Below are 18,997 nucleotides of genomic sequence, written 5' to 3'. Positions count from 1 at the left end.
TGGAGCAAAATCTGACTGACGCTACTTTGAGTTCATTTTTAGCAAATGGTTCATCGGTCAGTGTTAAATGGCGTTTAAAAAAAACAAACCCCAAAAATGAACCACTCATGTGAAAATGCTCAGTAATAAGTTTGCATTGACGTTGGGTGAGACAGCAGCCACAAAACCTTCGGAAAGCCCGGACAAAGACTGACACAAGACTTTTGCACAGTACTGTATATTACTTACATTTCTCAAAATAAAAATGAAAAGCTGTTGACGAGTGGGATGGTATGCTGTTGCATGTGGTGTTGAGTAGCACATTGGCAGCACTCCCCATCTGCTCAGTTTTGCAGCTCATCACATATGAAACCACACTGCTGCTGTTGAGTTCTTACTTTTAATTGCGATATTTAATTCTTTTTTTTTTTTTTTTTTTTTAGTTTTGCCTGTGAAACTCAAGCTTCCTCTCCTCTGATCGCACCAGTCTAACAGTTTCTTCGCACTTCTGGTGTGCCTCTGGCACTTTTCAAATTGTGTCTACTTCAACATTTTTATTTCTTCTGTTAATCAACAGTCATATTGTTGGTGGGAGAAGAGTGAAAGCATGTCACGCCTTAAACAGTCATTTTCAGGTTAGTTTAGGAAGCTAACGTCATGCTTTTGTGTTTGCTACTGTCAGGAAGTGGTCACCTATCTCTGTCCAAAACTAGAAACATACCTACTATTAATAAACAACGTGGTGCATCTTTGTTCTGAAGTCAGAATATAAAGATGTTTCTGTGAAAACCAAACTGGATACAAAGAATCCAAACTGGAAACAAGCTGACGTAAATAGGAAGATGTGATGCAGGGGTTTTGTGGATTCTATATCTGGTCTTCTGAAACTAAATGTGGCCACATTTGACAGGTGCTCTCAGGAGCTAATTCTGGTGCGCCGTACAGGTGCAATGTACACAAATAAACACGCACTTACTAATTAACATATTGAAATGCTGGGATTTAATACCCCAAAACTGGAAAATAAACTTTGTGGACAAGCTGTGGAATTATCTGACATGTTATTTGGTGCGTTGTTAAAATCAGTCCAAAAGGCAACAACAGCACAAACATGGTCCAGTTTAGAGACTTGGCTGGGGTGAGCAGCAGCTACAGCTTCCTGTGTTAGCGTTCGTCGGTTACGTGTCATTCCCCTAAAAAGAAGTGTTGCAAAGGGGGAAACTAGCTGCAGAAACCAAAGCTGTTTTTAGTCACAGGCTGTGGAGTTGTTGCTGCTGTACTTGGACGTTTTACTGTAATTTTTACCACCGCTTGGTCCTGATCATCACTGAGCTGCACACGATTGAAAATGTGGCCTCATACAGCAGCTCAGATGTACTTGTCCTTCTCTCTGTCTGCATGCAGATTATCACAGCAGGTTGTCATGAATGATACGTACGCTGTGGTCAACAAGCCCAAACACGCCCATCCACCCCCATCGGCTCCCACCTACTCAGCTGTACCCCTGTCCAGATCCAATCCTGGAAGCAGGTAAAGAAACTAAAGTGTGCTTTATGCAGACATTTTAGGATTTTGTGATGCACAAACATGTAAAAAGAATAAATGGTTATTGTTTATGAAAAGTCTCATTCCACACCCTAAATCCTCGCCGTCTTCTACTTCACCACAGCAGTTCGTCTGCTGTCGTCTCAGCATATCGCTTGCATCCTGTGTGGACAGATCTTCTGTCACACTAACCCTGTGCTGGTCCTCCTTCACTACATGATCCTTCTCCGTGGTCGTGGCTGCTCAATCTTCAGCTCCTTTGTCCAGTGTATCCGCTCTCCTTCCTCTGGACATGTCCAACCAATCACAGCCTTGCCTCTCTAACTTTGTCTTATCCTCGCCATTCTGCCTGCAGTCTATTCCCGACCTTTCTTTGTTGCTTTGGCTGATTGACCCCTTCACTCCCTCTTGCCTCTTTACACCTCCACCCTAAAGGCGTGGCATGCTTGCTGGACACCCTTCCTGACACAACCGCAAAGGGATTTGTCCCAGGATCTTTCACTTGTTACACTATAGAGCCACAAGACCTCCACTCACTGATCATGGCTGTTTTGTCCTTTCAGGACAATGCCCACCTCCCATCACTATGACAACGACCCCAAGAGTGTGTCAGCTGCTCCCATCTACAGCACCGTCAAACCCCGAGCTAAACAGCAGAGCCTGCCACCCTCAGTGACACCCATCTATGACATAGCATCACCGACCGGTCAAAAGCCTGGGGAGGGCTCAGACTATCAGCTGGTTGCAGGTAAGAAGAGGGTGGTGAAGGAGGGGCGGGCGAGTGCTGTTTGGGATTTAAGGGGACGTGAAGACTCGAAATGTAAGGCAAGGCAAGTTTATTTGTATAGCACAATTCAACAACAAGGTGATTCAAAGTGCTTTACAGAGACATTAAAAACAACAATAAAAAGCATGATTTAAAATTGATTAAAAAAATCAGTAGATAAAATCAGTAGTTAAAATATAAGTTTTGAAATTTAAGCTTAAAAGTGTGGATTTGGTGCAGCTGAGAACAGGTGAGTCTTCAACCTGGATTTAAATAAACTGAGTGTTTCAGCTGATCTGAGGCTTTCTGGGAGTTTGTTCCAGATATAAGGAGCATAAAAGCTGAATGCAGCTTCTCCGTGTCTGGTTCTGACTCTGGGAACTGATAAAAGACCGGATCCAGATGACCTGAGGGATCTGGAAGGTTCATACTGGGTCAGGAGGTCACTGATGTATTTTGGTCCTAAACCATTCAGAGCTTTATAGACCAGCATCAGGACTTTAAAGTCTATCCTCTGACGGACAGGCAGCCAGTGTAAAGACCTCAGAGCTGGACTGATGTGGTCCACTTTTTTGGTCTTAGTGAGGACTCGAGCAGCAGAGCTCTTAATGAGCTGTAGTTGTCTGACTGATTTTTTTTTTTTTAGGTAGACCTGTAAAGATGCTGTTACAGTAATCAAGCCTACTAAAGAAGTAAATTCACTCTTTTCTTCCTGCAGCTGAGAAATCTTCAATGGACTGTAACGATTATGAAGATTTTTCCTCTTCAGTCTCAGATGTGACCAGCTTCTGTTCGCCTGGTAGCATCGGTCAGTACACCTGTTCTCACAGTTAATGTAATAGTACCTCATTTTGTTGTTCATGTTGTCACACCTCAGACTCATAATTTCAGGTCTTTCCCTCTCAACTTTTTGTATATAGACACTTGTAAAGTTATGCTTGGCCAGTGTTGGGACTAGAGATGGCACGATACCACTTTTTTATGTCCGATACCGATACCGATATCATAAATTTGGATATCTGCCGATACCGATATGAATCCGATATAGTGTTTTTTAATCAACAAAACTGTTTTTTAAATATCTTGCTGCATTTTGTATAAGTTCATACTCAAGTTTAAAACAACAACTACACTAAAGCTATTCTGTTATACCTGTATGCAAAAAAAAATATTTCATAGTTCAGCAATACTGATCAATCTAATAAACTTAAACCTACACCATCCTCCCTATTCTGGTATTTTAAAGAGTACTTAGCATAAATATTAAGCAACCTAACTAATAGGGTTCCAACTCCCAGCAACAACAAAAATAAATAAATAAAAAATAGGGAACCACCCCTCACGCTCCACCTCATGATGCTTAACCAACGTAATCAACCTTAATTTGATGCAGTGTGAAAAAAAATGCACAGAAATCAATTATTTTTCAAGAAATATTAAATAGATTCAACATCTTTCTTCAACAAAATTGCAGACTGCACAGATGGTACCTTCCCAAAGGAAAAAGTACTATAGCTTACTAGGGTATATTAGACTTAACAGTTACTATATACAATAATGGACTTCTATACATTTTACATCAGATTAAAACTTTGGGTGTAAGATTCAGATAAATATTAAATAATTAAAAGCTCGACATTTTAAATGAGAATAAGAAAGAAAAGTATGTCTTTGTGCCCCCTTTTCCCTGTTCATGCCCTATCGGCCCCCCTGGCTAAACTTTGCTAGATCCGCCCCTGCACAGTTACCAGCCGTCAGCTACGTAGAAAAAGATCCTCGAGTAGAAAGTAATAATAAATAAATTCTAACAACAGCTGATCAAGCTTAAACGTGCTGCTGTTGTTCAGCCGCTGGTTTCCTCTTTCTGGTGCAAAGTGGGCCAAAAGCAAACAAGAGACACGGACTCGCGACAGAAAAGCCGATCAGCTGATCATTATAAGCAGTTTCATGATTGAAGTAGCAGCCGGAGAGCGAGAGGCAGTCGCTCGTTAAGCTTAACGCAGGAATGCTTTACAAACATTCAGAGATGGACTTACACACTTGCTTTACTTCTCTCGGGATAACTTTGTCGGAGATGAAATGCGGGGTTGCTAAGCGAAGCTCCACATGCTATCCAGACCACCGACAGGTCCCGCATGCCACAGCTGCTCTATCACGTGATGCACACTGCTCCGACGTGCTAACGTTCTGAGGTGAGTTACGGCGTGTTGCAAGTTTTGTGAGGTGCTTTCGTGATATTTAATGGATCGGATTACATTTTTTATTTTTCTCCGATATCCGATCCAGTAATTTAGGTCAGTATCGGACCGATACCGATATGTAATATCGGATCGGTCCATCTCTAGTTGGGACTAACGCGTTATTAAGTAACGCGTTACAGTAACTACGTTATTATTGTGGTAACGAGCACAGTAACTAGTTATTATGCCAAAACCAGGAACGCGTTAGTCGTTACTGGGATTTAGATAGGCTCGTTATTCGTTGCTTCGTGTGGTGGCTATCGCGGAGCTTCCACAGATTCAGTAACATTAGCAAGTGGTGGAGGCCAGCAGGTGGATGAGGGAAAGGGGAGGCAGGAGGAGGAGAGACCCGAAGCGGCCGCCGGTCCGAGTGTCAGGTGAACTGAACTTCAGGTAAGAAGTTATGACCTGCAGTCTATCTGGGTCAGATATAAACCAAGTTTAGGTGGAGTTTATTTTCGTTATGCTGACTTTTCTTTACTAGCTAGCATGACAGAGTTTCTATACAGCTGGGTGGGTGCTATGTTACTGATGTTAAACTTTATTTTGTTCATAAGGTTAATTATTAGAGTTGCCAACCGTCCCATAAAAAAACGGAATCGTTCCGTATTCAGAGAAAATATTACGCGTTTCGTATTGAGGTGAAAAGGAACACAGTTTGTCCCGGACTTCAGCTACAATGAAAAAGACACAAAGCTGGAGTTATTCTGTGTTTACGCTGCACAGCTGCCTCTTCTTCTCTCATCCTCTCCCCTCCCTCTCCCGTTTCTACTTCAATCATGAAACTGATCAATGATCAACTGATCGGCTTTTCTCTCTTGTTTGTTTATCGCCCACTTTGGGCCAGAAAGAGGAAACCAGCGGATATCGCGTTAAACAACAGCAGCACGTTTAAGCTTGATCAGCTGTTGTTAGAATTTATTTAATATTAATTTCTAGGATCAGCTGATGTTTGCTGGAGCCACAGCTGTAAAGCTGCTGGTCATGATGTTGGTTTGGATATGTGGTGAGAGGGAAACATGAAGATGAAACCAGGAGATGTCCTTACTGAATCATCAGAGCTGAACAGGTGATGGAGAAACAGGTTTACCTTTTAGGTGACATGAATGAGTTGAAGGGAAGTTATGAACTGTTTCTGAGAGGCAAATAACACCAGGATCCTTTTCTAAGCAGCTGACAGCTGGTAACTGTGCAGGGGCGGGTCTAGCAAAGTGTTGCCAGGGGGCAGGTAGGACATTAACAGGGAAAGGGGGGCACAAAGAAATACTTTTCTTACTTATTCTCATTTAAAATGTTTCGCTTTTAATAAATAATTATCTGAATCTTACAACAAATGATTGATAGATTGATACATATATACCATCAGAACAGTGTACATCACTGTCACAACAGCGTTTGTTTTCATTCAAAGGCTTTATGATTTTTCCTATAATGGCGGGACGGTCTCTAGTCAAAATGCCCGGGCCGATTTATTTATTTTTTTGTCCCAGTCCAGCCCTGTATGCAGCTCATCTGCAGTCTGGTGTTACCTACATCTTCCTATTCAGACGGCAGAATTTCTGAGTTCTGAGTACAATCAAAGCACCACGACTGCAGTTTTTGTGTTGGATGTAAAAGGGAACATGACGCTGTGACGTAGGCTAGAATCATGGCGGCGGTCAAAGTTACTTTGCCTAGTAACTTGAAGTAACTGAGTTACTTTTGATAGAAGTAACTAGTAATGTAACTAAATTACTATTTTAAAGTAACTTACCCAACACTGCGCTTGACACATTTGAACACACTCAGTAAGCATCATCTTTCTACACAGAGAAGGGGCATCGTTTAACCCAGTCCAACTCATTCCTAACCTAATCAAATACTCTGTGGATTCTGTAACTAACCAGCTAACACACAAGAAAAAATAGAGCAAAAAAAGAAAACAAACACAAGATCCTGAATGGGAGATTCCACACTCTCGGTGCCGGGCTCGGACTACACAATATGTGTGTTGTAGTGCTCACTGTGTCACATTAGGCCAATTAGAGAGTCGGTGTGTCTAAAAAGCATGTGTGTAAATATAGGTTGAGTAATAGCAACTAAGAAATGTCATTTTAATGTGTATGTAATGATATAGTGGTTGCATGTTAGTGTTTTAAGGGCATGTATTGTGCTCATTCTAGCTTCATATATTATTTTTTTTTATCCAAGGACTCAATGGGTAGTTGGCAGGACTTGCAGTTCAAAATAATTATGTCTTTTACTGGTGCTGTTCATCCTCAATCAAACTCAAGCCACTTTTAAGCTAACATACTTCTGACTGGCTGCTGCTCATAGGCAGAAAGTCTTTAAGCTAAGCATAAAGAGTGACAAGAACGACAAGAAATACTCAGACTGAGATTTCGGTGTGGACATTAAGCTTTGGGTCAGGACTTTTTTATAGAGAGTAATGTGAACCATGTCTGACCTCTGTGTAGATGGATCGTCTCAGACGTTGTCTGGGCTCAAGTTTGGTCGGTTTTCAGTTTCTTCTTCCCGCCTGATTAATGTGTTACACTCTGCCCATCAGGGACCTTAAAAATGAACTTTCTTTAAGAACAATTTAACCCTCGTTCAGCATAGACACAGCTGTGCTAATGTGTTTTTAACCAGTCTAACCATAGCTAGTCACCAGGTATCACATCTTTGTTTGTCAGCCATTCAAACTATACTAACTCTCCAAACTGTTATTTAGTTTCCATCTTAGTTTGTGTCCAAAGTTTAAAACATGTTCTTACTGATGTATTTAATCTTTAGATGGAAACAAACTAGCTAAACTGCTAGCTTCTAGCTAAACTGCTAAACGTCTAGCTAAACATCTAGCTAAACTTTGTAAATCCTCTCTTTCATGGATGAAAGAGGATTAAGCAATATTATAAAACCTGTGACTAGTTACACTGATCATTTAAACTCTGTTGCCCAACCCTGGAGACCTGTCAGTCTAGTTAAAAATGTTTATTTGTTTGTTTGTTTGTTTGTTTTGTCACACTGTCACTTTGCTGCTCTTGTTTGCACATTTGCACGTGCATTTTGTTGTCTGCTGTCTGTTAACAAAAAAAAAAGAAAAAAAGTCATCCTTAGATAGTTAGTTAGTTTTTGTTAATTTATGTTGTAATTCATGTTAGGTCAGTCTGTCTTGTCTCTGCTAGCCAGCTAACTACGCCTCTTAGTTAGCTAGTTTAGTGTTTTCTGTTTATTGATGTTGTAAATTTATGTTGCATGTAGCACCTTGGTCCTGGAGGAACGTTGTTTCGCTTCACTGTGTATTAACTGTGGTTGAAGTGACAATAAAGTTGACTTGACTTGACTTATTTGCTGACTGGGAACCACTTGCTGACCAGCTGGGGAAAACGCATTTTCCCAAGTGACTGAGGATTATCAGGGGGTCGCGATCTGGTCAGTAGTCCTGCGAAGAGAGAAAGAGTTTGGACTGTTTAACTCTCTGGTCTCTGTTTTTCAGAACTGAAGGAAGATTTTGCTCCAAAAATGAGTAAAGATGTCAAATAGGTGCTCTTGGAAACCTTTTGGGTGTTCCATTGGAGCTTTTCTAGCTGCTCAGAAATAAGGATTGTTTTATGTTTATTACTATTATCTGACAGCTACACTGTGGTGTGCTACTAACTATTTTAAATTTTGCTTATGAATACTGAACATGGTGTAGGTGGTATGGGGGAGGTGATGGTGATAAAAAATGTGCTAGTTGGCAGTGGTGATGACAGAAGAGAAGACGGTTTACTCACAGTTGGACTGCTCTCTTATTGCTGCATTTGTGTGTCACATAGTGAAGTTATACTTTCTCTGATTTTCTTTATTTTGTTATTTTTCAGGGTTTAACTGTCGGATTCAGAAGCCCAGAGGACCCAGAGATCCTCCAGCTGAGTGGACTCGGGTGGAGAGATGAACTGGTTTAACTGGTTTATCAGAGACTGTTGGACTGGACTGGACTGAATTAGACTTGAATCTGACTGTTTGTGTGATTTGATTTGCTAAACTGGTGTCACTGTGATCATCTGACCGGGTTCAGAAAGCTGCCTGTAAATATTTATCGAAATCATGCTTGACGTGTCTGTATTTTATGTATTTAAAGGTTCAATTTACCTTTTTGGTGGGAATAATTTAATATGTTAAATATTTCGAATAGACGTTTACAGACTTTGACCACAATCTTAAATCATATTTGACCTTCTGACCAGGGACTTTATCTTATTTTAGATGTTGAATCTTCACTGTCACTATCATTTGAAGACACAAAAGCTCAGTATCACTAACATTTGATTTTGTAACGTGAGTGTTAATGACAAATTGTAAAAATAAAAATGGAACATCACATCTGCTGAGCGTAATTAATTTTTTTACTAATAAAGGATTTCTGTTAACTATAAGGTTTCATGGGGGAAAAGGATTAATTTGGCTCAACACACCTTAAGTTTTTATATTTGAAGGTTTTGTGCTTTGTACATTTTAAACAAATGCTACAAGAAGCTGATCCACGCAGGATTGCTTTTCACAAAATGGTGAAAAGTAAAAGATAAAACCTGGTTCTTTGGTCTGTGAAGTACCTAAAAAAAGGAAATTATATCAACAAGTGAAGTACTCTCAAACACACCAAAGCAGAAGTCCTCGAAGTCCTTAGAGCTAATCTCAGTACAGTCAGTCACTATGGAATAATATTCCTGGTTGGTTGCCTACATTTCCCATCATACACCTGATGGGATTTTTCATTAGCTCCTGCCTGCAGCCAGGTTGTCCAAACGCCACACCTCATATTGGCCTTCCTCATGTGCTAGATTGCACATCCCTGACTCCTCTTGTCACTCTAAGGATGAGCCAAGGAAACTGGGATTTAACAAAATAAAACCACCTTGCTTTGCAGCCTCATTTTAAAGCAATTAAATGAAATCAATTAAATATATTTGAGCCAACTGCATCATAAATAGTTTTGTTCGAGCCCTGCAGCTGTATTTTATCATCTCATTTTAGTGCTCCTGACTTTTTAAAATATATTTAGGGTTAAATTCACAACAACATGAACACATTTGTTTTTAAAACACAAACACATGGTGAAGAACAAAGTCTGAGCATGAAGCTGAAACAGCTGCTGAATACAAAGGCCTGGCTGTTTGTAGAGGAGTCCTTCCTCCTGAGGAGTACCGCCCCTCTTTAATACACGGGGGCAAAGAACACATGGGATGCAGAGGCAGCCTCTTCACTTTGTAATGCAGACTTTCAAGTAACCCGTTCCAAAGCAACCTTGATGACATTACACATGTTCCCTATGAAACTCACTTGTTGTGTATGTTTGTTGAACCTGGGGTCCGTTCTTCGTACGTCGCTCACTACATCCAAGATCAAACCATCGCGCTAACCGTGAGCTCGCTAATCCGGTTCCCCGAACACACCTGCTGTTGACGATTAGTACAGCTGGACGCAGTAATGTGACATCACTGGGTGTCGTAAAAGGGGCCACGCATCGATAGTAGAAACATTGATCGGCAACCCTCTGATTGGTCGGCGAAAATGTCGACGGAGTGCGCTCGGCTCGGTATTTTTCGGCAGCAGAGCAAGAACTCCTGAGTGAGGGATTTCAGGAGTTTCAGAGTTTAATCAGAACGCAAGGGAACACTGCAAAGGCTGCAAAAGCAAGGAGAGAGGGCTGGCAGAAAGTTGCTGACAAATTAAACTCGTAAGTAATTTAATAATAATAATAATAATAATATATTGGATTTATATAGCGCTTTTCAAGGCACCCAAAGCGCTTTACAATGCCACTATTCATTCACTCTCACATTCACACACTGGTGGAGGCAGCTACGGTTGTAGCCACAGCTGCCCTGGGGCAGACTGACAGAAGCGAGGCTGCCATATCGCGCCATCGGCCCCTCTGGCCAACACCAGTAGGCGGTAGGGTAGATTTATTATATTACACTATATTATCCAATATTATATTACATTATATTATATTGTTATATTATATCCTCTTTCACATTAGAGCCACAACAGGACCCACTAGAACATGGGAACAAGTAAAAGTGAAATATAAGAATATTCTACAGAATGGTAATATTTATCACTTATATTGCTTTTCGTCTCTTGGAAAGAGAGCCTGAAATAATCTGTTTGTTTGTTTATAACAGCAACCAAGAAAAGGGCAGAGCAAAAAAAGACAGGTGGTGGTCCTGCACCCCCTCGTCAACAAGTTGGTTAAGTAAATAATATCCTCACGGGAAAATCGATATCTCTCAATGAGCACACTGTCACGCTGAGCTGAAGGATCCTGTCTGTCCCGCAATATACGCTGAATTCTGAGGACTCTCCTTATCAATCTTGCACCTTCCGCAATGGGTGGCTCGCGTATACGGACAGGACATGGCTGCGACAGGCTTCCCAAATCCACCTTCGCTTTTATAGCCGTGGTCTCTCATCTTGATTACACGAAGTAATTTACAATTACTACTCTGAAATATGAATTACATCTGTAATAATCACATACATGTAATAGAATGTTAATAGTACATTTCCCTTTTTTAGGAAATGACCTGTATGTATCTGTGTGAAATCAATAAATGGATCAGGTGCTGCATTATCTTCAGTTACATTGATGTTATTTATTTATCGCTGTTGCTTTCGTATAAATGAAGCGGACATACCTGAGTGGCCGCGATCTAATCCTGTTTACATAAAGTAAACCTGCTCCCGAGCAGGTTTACGCTTACGGCTCTGTTGCTATGACAGCAAGTCCCGGATGAGCTTCGGGGAACCGAACGATCCAAGATCACGCGAAATCGTCAACAATCTAATCCAGCTAATTTACTTAGCGAGGTACGAAGAACAGGCCCCTGGTGTCTAAAACACAGTGTCCCAGATGACCACCAGGAGGCAGCAGAGCAACACCAACCAACAGCAGGAAGGCCTGGAGCCTGTTGGTGTGTGAAAGCAATAAAGGGAAGAAGAAGAACAGAGGCTCCCGAAGCAGTGTGAATGAACAGAAAGAACACACTGAGGGAGGGAAAAAGGTGGTTTCAATTAAACTTTTGGCTTCAATGGACTGTGGTCACTGTGTGTGTGTGTGTGTGTGTGTGTGTGTGTGTGTGTGTGTGTGTGTGTGTGTGTGCACACGTGTGTGGGGCTGTCTTTGTGAGAACCACTGTCAGTTTAAGACCTTGTGAGGACATTTGCTGACTTTGGCACAGAGCTTCAAAGAGCCATGTGAGGGTTCAGACCTGGTTTCAGGGTTCAGGTTTGGGTTATTTGCCACAGCGACATGTGGACACACTTGTATTACTCGTGTTGTGGGAACATAAATGTGTTCACACAACCACATTGTGGGAACGCAACTCTTTTAATTGGATAAAAAGAAGTCCCCATAAAGCAAATCATCAACTTTTAGTGTGATGCTGGAAATGAGTCAAAGTGATGTCCTCTGAAGTGATGGAAACACAAAAGTGTGTGTGTGAGAGAGAGACTGACATCATCAGATCTGAATCAGGTTCAAAAAAAGAGGAGATGATTCAGCACACACACACACACACACACACACACACACACACACACACACTGTACAACAAAGTGTGTGTCAGTGTGCATTTTTGTGTCTTTTGTCTTTTGCAACCACAGGGCTGAGCTCTCTATCATGCCTTGCTGTAATCAAAGAAGTCTACCAACACACGCACGCATCCATGCACATGCATATGCACACACACACATGCACACACACACACTTGTCTGTCCCTCGGTTTGAGTCTAAAAAACCACTAAATGCAACTCTCGTGCTGCCAGCTGCGCTGCCAGTTTGCCGCAAAGCACACTCCATTTATTACAGGCATTTTACACGTGCGCGCACACACACACACACACACACACACACACACACACACACACACACACACAGGTCATGGGTGTTGGCTTCTTCAGTGGAGGAGAGACCACAGGCATCCATAGATGGAGAAAGAGGGAGGGAGAAAGGGAAAAGGAGAGCGATGAAATCGAGTGATAGACTGCGATATTGGAAATTAAAGGAGGATATTTTTTTTAAACCCATCACTCACATGTCCACATATCTACGCCTGTGTGTATGTGTGAGCTGTACACTTCCCGGGCACTTTATTAGGAACACCTGTGCAGTATAATGCAATCCAATCCAACAGCACTGGGGCGATCGTGGCTCAAGAGTTGGGAGTTCGCCTTGTAATCGGAAGGTTGCCGGTTCGAGCCCCGGCTTGGATAGTCTCGGTCGTTGTGTCCTTGGGCAAGACACTTCACCCGTTGCCTACTGATGGTGGTCAGAGGGCCCGGTGGCGCCAGTGTCCGGCAGCCTCGCCTCTGTCAGTGCGCCCCAGGGTGGCTGTGGCTACAATGTAGCTTGCCATCACCAGTGTGTGAATGTGTGTGTGAATGGGTGGATGACTGGATATGTAAAGCGCTTTGGGGTCCTTAGGGACTAGTAAAGCGCTATATAAATTAGAGATGGACCGATCCGATATTACGTATCGGTCCGATACTGACCTAAATTACTGGATCGGATATCGGAGAAAAATAAAAAATGTAATCCGATCCATTAAATATCACAAAACTTGCAACACGCCGTAACTCACCTCAGAACGTTAGCACGTTGGAGCAGTATGCATCACGTGATAGAGCGGCTGTGGCATGCGGGACCTGTCGGTGGTCTGGATAGCATTTGGAGCTTCGCTAGCAACCCGGCATTTCATCTCCGACAAAGTTATCCCGAGAGAAGTAAAGCAAGTGTGTAAGTCCATCTCTGAATGTTTGTAAAGCATTCCTGCGTTAAGCTTAACAAGCGACTGCCTCTCGCTCTCCGGCTGCTACTTCAATCATGAAACTGCTTATAATGATCAGCTGATCGGCTTTTCTGTCGCGAGTCCGTGTCTCTTGTTTGCTTTTGGCCCACTTTGCACCAGAAAGAGGAAACCAGCGGCTGAACAACAGCAGCACGTTTAAGCTTGATAAGCTGTTGTTAGAATGTATTTAATATTACTTTCTACACCAGGATCTTTTTCTACGTAGCTGACGCTGGTAACTGTGCAGGGGCGGATCTAGCAAAGTTTAGCCAGGGGGGCCGATAGGGCATTAACAGGGAAAAGGGGGCACAAAGACATACTTTTCTTTCTTATTCTCATTTAAAATGTCGAGCTTTTAATAAATAATTATCTGACACCCAAAGTTTCAATTTGATGTAAAATGAATAGAAGTCAATTACTGTATATAGTAACTATTAAGTCTAATATATATACCCTAGTAAGCTATAGTACTTTTTCCTTTGGGAAGGTACCATCTGTGCAGTCTGCAATTTTGTTGAAGAAAGATGTTGAATCTATTTAATATTTCTTGAAAAATAATTGATTTCTGTGCATTTTTTTTCACACTGCATCAAATTAAGGTTGATTACGTTGGTTAAGCATCATGAGGTGGAGCGTGAGGGGTGGTTCCCTATTTTTTATTTATTTATTTTTGTTGTTGCTGGGAGTTGGAACCCTATTAGTTAGGTTGCTTAATATTTATGCTAAGTACTCTTTAAAATACCAGAATAGGGAGGATGGTGTAGGTTTAAGTTTATTAGATTGATCAGTATTGCTGAACTATGAAATATTTTTTTTTGCATACAGGTATAACAGAATAGCTTTAGTGTAGTTGTTGTTTTAAACTTGAGTATGAACTTATACAAAATGCAGCAAGATATTTAAAAAACAGTTTTGTTGATTAAAAAACACTATATCGGATTCATATCGGTATCGGCAGATATCCAAATTTATGATATCGGTATCGGTATCGGACATAAAAAAGTGGTATCGTGCCATCTCTAATATAAATACAGGCCATTTACCATTTACCATAAATTCTTCCTCCACAAAGTTTTATACATTTCCAGTTCTTCCTGGTAATTTCAGGAAAGAGGTAGGGGGTTTTGGTGGACTGTGGGGGGCTCACTCTACAGTTGGAAGCACAGTTTGTCTTTGCATAGTGAGTTATTGTTACCTTAATTAACAGAAGTCAATGCATTTTTTAAACAAAAATGTGTTTTACATAAAACTTTTAACATTTGTAGTTATTTTGGGGGAAGGTCAAATAATATTAGTCTGTGTTTGTGTGTTTGTGTGTGTGTAGTTTTTTATTAGTGTAGTGTGATGAAAAGAAAATGGTGGAATAGTTCCAACTCTAATCGTTTGGTTAATCAGCTTCTGACTGAACTTGTGTCACAGTACTGATCGTGTGCTGTGCAGTTGGTGTAACGAATTTGTCAGTCACATGATCAAGCATAACCTTGGGAGCAGTAATTTTTTTAAAATCATGTTTTATTCATTAGGACTTGAAACTAGACACCACACACTGATAATGAAAGTGCGTGCTGAGCTCACAGATCAAGGGAAAAGTTGAGCCGTTTACCCAGGGACTTCTTTTTACAGCCACAGGAGGCGCCCCCTGCTGGACATGCAGTCTCTTCTGCATTAGCTTCCCTTTCCAGATCCCACATTCGTGCCTTAAATCTATCCCTGTTTTTATTTTTTTTATCCATAATTAAATTATAAAAAAATAAATGTTCATCACATATTTTCCATTACATGATGCTGACAGAGAGTGAGAGAGGGAAAAATGGGGGGGCCGAGGGAAAGAGCAACTTTAGATGAATGAGGAGACGAGGGGCTGAAACTCAAAGAGAGAGACTGAGAGAGAGAGGGAAACAGAAGCCTAGCAATGGAGTGATAAAATAGTGAGAGAAGAGATAAAGCCTGTGAGGGCTGAAGGAGAGACGGAGACAGATGGAAGCAGACCTACAGAGTGATGAAAAAGACAGATAGTGGTTTAGCAGAAAGAGAGAGTGATGAAACAGAGGGATAGATAGGGAGAGAGAGAGAGAGCGCAGTCCTGCCACTGAGCCTTGTTGCTAGGCAACTGAGCAGCTCCTCTTTGAAGTTTTCCCTCATTGTTTTTTTTTTTTGTTTTTTTTTTTTTTTCTTTTTCTTTTTGAACAATCAGGTCAGAGCGAGGCTTAGTGGCAACCATAGCAACCACCTCAGCACCACGCCTGGTGGCCATCCCATCCCTGAAGAGAAAGAGAAACTCTGGGCCGGGGGAAACTCTGAGGTTGAAGTTAAACCACAATCAGATGGCACGGTGTCAGCAGAGACGACTTTACCAGTGTCTGTAGACACAAACAAGACATTCACCAAATGTTTGGAGTTGAAAACGATCTTAAAAACCTTGAAAACAACATATTGTGTCTCCTTCAGTTAGAGGTGGTGCTCCTGTGTAGGAGAGCTGGGGGCAGACACATTACAACGGAGACATCGGGTACTCAGAGGACACTAAATATAAATCTGTGTGATGGCAAAGATGGCAGTTGGCCTCCGCCTCCTGTCAAAGAGAGCCAATCCACAGCTGACCCAGGAAGCAAATGTACCAATCGTATTGTTGTGCTGGCACATGCGCAGTAGAGTTTTACTAGTTTTAACTGTGTGGTGGAAATCTTATCCATAAGTTATCATAGTCACAGGGCAAACTTTTGAACACACACTCATCATGGGCATAGTGTCAGGGCAATTTTCTTCTTTTAATTATTTCTTTGAGCTTTTCTTTTTCCTACATTTTCAATGACTTTTAAAAACTCAAGAATTAGGTGAACAAGTTTGAATTTATTTTTGGATTTTCTGTAATCCATTCAGGGTCAAACGCTTACAGAACCCCCCACTAATATTTGGTCATAGCGAGCTGTACCTTGACCATATCCTTTTGGTAGCCATCACCAAACTCCTGATCCAAGTTTCAACCATCTAACTGTTGATCTGAGGTGAAGATGAAGAAGTTGGAAGTAGACCCTATTATTGTAGGATCTTTACCTTTAATAATAAAGGTCCTCGAGGCTACTGTTGTTGTGATTTGGTGCTATATAAATAAAACTGAATTGAACTGAATAGTTCCTCTCCTTCCTTCTTCCAGAGGATGATGCTACCCCCACCATGCCTGACAGTTGGTATCGTGGTCTTGGGTTTAAAAACCTCACCTTTACTCCTCCTAACATACCTTTTATTGTTTTGGTCAATTAGGTCTGACCATAAAACTTTTCTGGAAAAGATATTTGCCTTCTCCATGTGAGTGCTTTTAAATTTCAGCTGGTTTTGAATGTTTTGAATTTGGAGAAAGACCTTCCTTCGTTGGTCCTCTTAGTTCCTGGCAGTGAAACTAGAGGCTGACAAAGTGGTTACACATTCAAATAACGTGCGTACAACTGTTTCAGTTTTCCTTCTATTATCTTTACTGAGTCTCTTGGAGTTTCTCATTGTTTGGAACATTGGCCACTCCGATGAAGAGTGTTAAACAAAACCTTTGTATGCTGGCAGAGTGAAACTACCAGTTGTAGTCAATCATGGTCACTAATGGGAAGCTAATAGGTTTTGGCCTTGTCAAATTAAAAGACTCTGCAGAACCTTCAGCACCACTCATTAAAATAAGTGAGTGCATGTATGTATTTCTGTGTATGTCTTCAAATTTGGGCAACCAGTTTATGTTTTTTTAAACTCGTGCTGTACAATCATTCCAGCCCGGGGAAAAGAACAGTCCAAAAATATTATTAAAAGTCCAAAATTACTGTGACCACCATGCCCATGATGTGTGTAAACTTCTGACAAGCAACTTCTGCGGAGACCTCCTCAAACAACTTAATTCATAATCCATCCTATGCATCGGTAAATAACAATGACTCTGTCTCTGTTGTTAACAACAGAGTGTCTGTCTTCACCCTGGCAGCTTAGACTTCCTTCAGGCTGACTCTGTCACTAAGAAGCTTGATGATCAGCTCGGTGACGCGTTAACCTCAAATAATGCAAGCACCCACTTTTTTACAAAAAAACCAAACCAAAAGTAGACAAAGAACATGAATCTGATCCTTCAGCACCTCTTTTAATAACCTCGGGCTGTTCACTTACGATTTTGTCTTAGAATTAGAAGTTTATCTCGAAGCTTTATTCTTTTTCTGGAAGACACATCTATTCAGTATAACATCCTCTTTAGTCAGAGCTAATCATAGCTCAGCTCTGACACCTGTTCAGCACAGTATTTCATCTTATTCCTCGTATGTGCTGCATACTTCTAAGGTTTAAAGAAAACCTCACGGCATGAGTTCATGGCGTTCGTTGTCACGATTTCTTCACCTTTGCGAGCCGCAGTCTACGAGTTCTTCTTTGTTGTCATTAGCTTTGGCTAATGACAACGCTGCTAGGTAAGTTAGCACTTACCTTAAATCGCTGCTTGGTTTTCCCTGAACAACTTGTCAGAAATCACTGTCACAAAGCCAAGAAGAATAGATTGCATCCAAATATTTGAAGAACCAAGTGTTTCAGCTGTAGTTGCCTAATGTTGCAGCAGCCATGCAAAGGTGGTTTCACTTGGCTGTTGCAACATGAGGAAATCATGACCTCTACTCTTATCCGGGTCAGTTTGTGGTTCCTTCCTTCCTTCCCTTAAGTGGATAACTATTTTTAATCTTCGTAGTGTTAAGGTTCAAAATTGAGGAGGGAGAGTACAAACCACTCTTGGTCCAGAAGCTCTTTGGTCAAACAATGATTTTAATGAACACACGTGTGGGAAGACACTCTGTACGCAGACAGCCAGTAGTCCTCGACTTAATCAAAGCATGAACAGATATTTTATAGCATCAGGGTTTGATTTACTGACGCCCCTTCATGCGTCACAGATACATTTTATACATAGATTTATACAAGATGATCTTCTGGCTTTTACCCCAGAAGATCATCTTCTATTTTCATGGCTGGCCCTTCCTGTCTACCTTTCAGTTCTTGTCTTGTTCCTCTTTCTTGCCGAGACAACAAGGAACGGTTCCTCTTTTACCGAGACACTTTTGTAGTTACAACCAGACATGAGTAACCTCTTCTCTAACTAATGTGTGTGTGTGTGTGTGTGTGTTGACCTCACATGCTCTCTGTGTCACCTGTTGCACTTCTGACCTTTCACCAGAACGGAGGCTCACTGAGACTATGTGTATGTCTTCTACTAAATAAATGTTTTAACCAAGAACCTCTACTAAAACCTTAATATAAAATGATCTGATATATAAGTGTTTTGTAAGCATGTATTGCAATTCCTTCTATGTTCTAGTTTTCCCTCAGCATGGATCATCTAGACACTCTCACTAGATGAAGCTTAAGACCTTTAAAGAACCTGAACATCAACTCAAATAAGCACAGATATGCAATATGTATAAAATAGTTATAACTGCACCTGGAATACAAAGTTAATTTAATACCTGTATGCATAAAACCTTAAAGCCTTCTTAAAGCTATCTGTTACATTGTTAAAGCCTCGTCTTAGCCTGCTGCTCAAAATAACTTCCTGCTTTGACTTCTGCATACAACTTCCTGTCAGCCTGCAACTCAGTCTTTCTGAAAGAGACACTGTTTAAACATCTGAATGCAATATA

General features: G+C 41.1%; 1 protein-coding gene across 5 annotated transcripts in view; it reads left to right on the top strand.

The window, feature by feature from the left end:
- ptpn18 (protein tyrosine phosphatase non-receptor type 18) overlaps positions 1 to 18,206 on the top strand; it is a 46,277-nt gene extending 28,071 nt beyond the window's left edge. For 4 of the 5 annotated variants that reach the window (XM_085393371.1, XM_085393369.1, XM_085393368.1 and 1 more), the window contains 4 exons: positions 1,384 to 1,509; positions 2,088 to 2,272; positions 3,009 to 3,098; positions 8,376 to 8,875. In XM_085393371.1, the coding sequence (XP_085249497.1) occupies positions 1,384 to 1,509; positions 2,088 to 2,272; positions 3,009 to 3,098; positions 8,376 to 8,449 (475 nt within the window). In that variant the 3' untranslated portion in view covers positions 8,450 to 8,875. Of the gene's footprint in view, positions 1 to 1,383; positions 1,510 to 2,087; positions 2,273 to 3,008; positions 3,099 to 8,375; positions 8,876 to 15,540 lie in introns of those variants that run through there. The other variant, XM_085393370.1, reaches the window with a different exon arrangement.
- The last annotated feature ends 791 nt before the right edge of the window (positions 18,207 to 18,997 follow it).

Source organism: Rhamphochromis longiceps, linkage group LG20, assembly GCF_057381845.1.
Source record: "Rhamphochromis longiceps isolate RC_006_pf linkage group LG20, R_longiceps_female_GT1.1, whole genome shotgun sequence".
Lineage (NCBI taxonomy): Eukaryota > Metazoa > Chordata > Actinopteri > Cichliformes > Cichlidae > Rhamphochromis > Rhamphochromis longiceps.
Note: the sequence above shows the minus strand (reverse complement) of the source record. Positions and strands in the feature narration are given on the sequence as shown.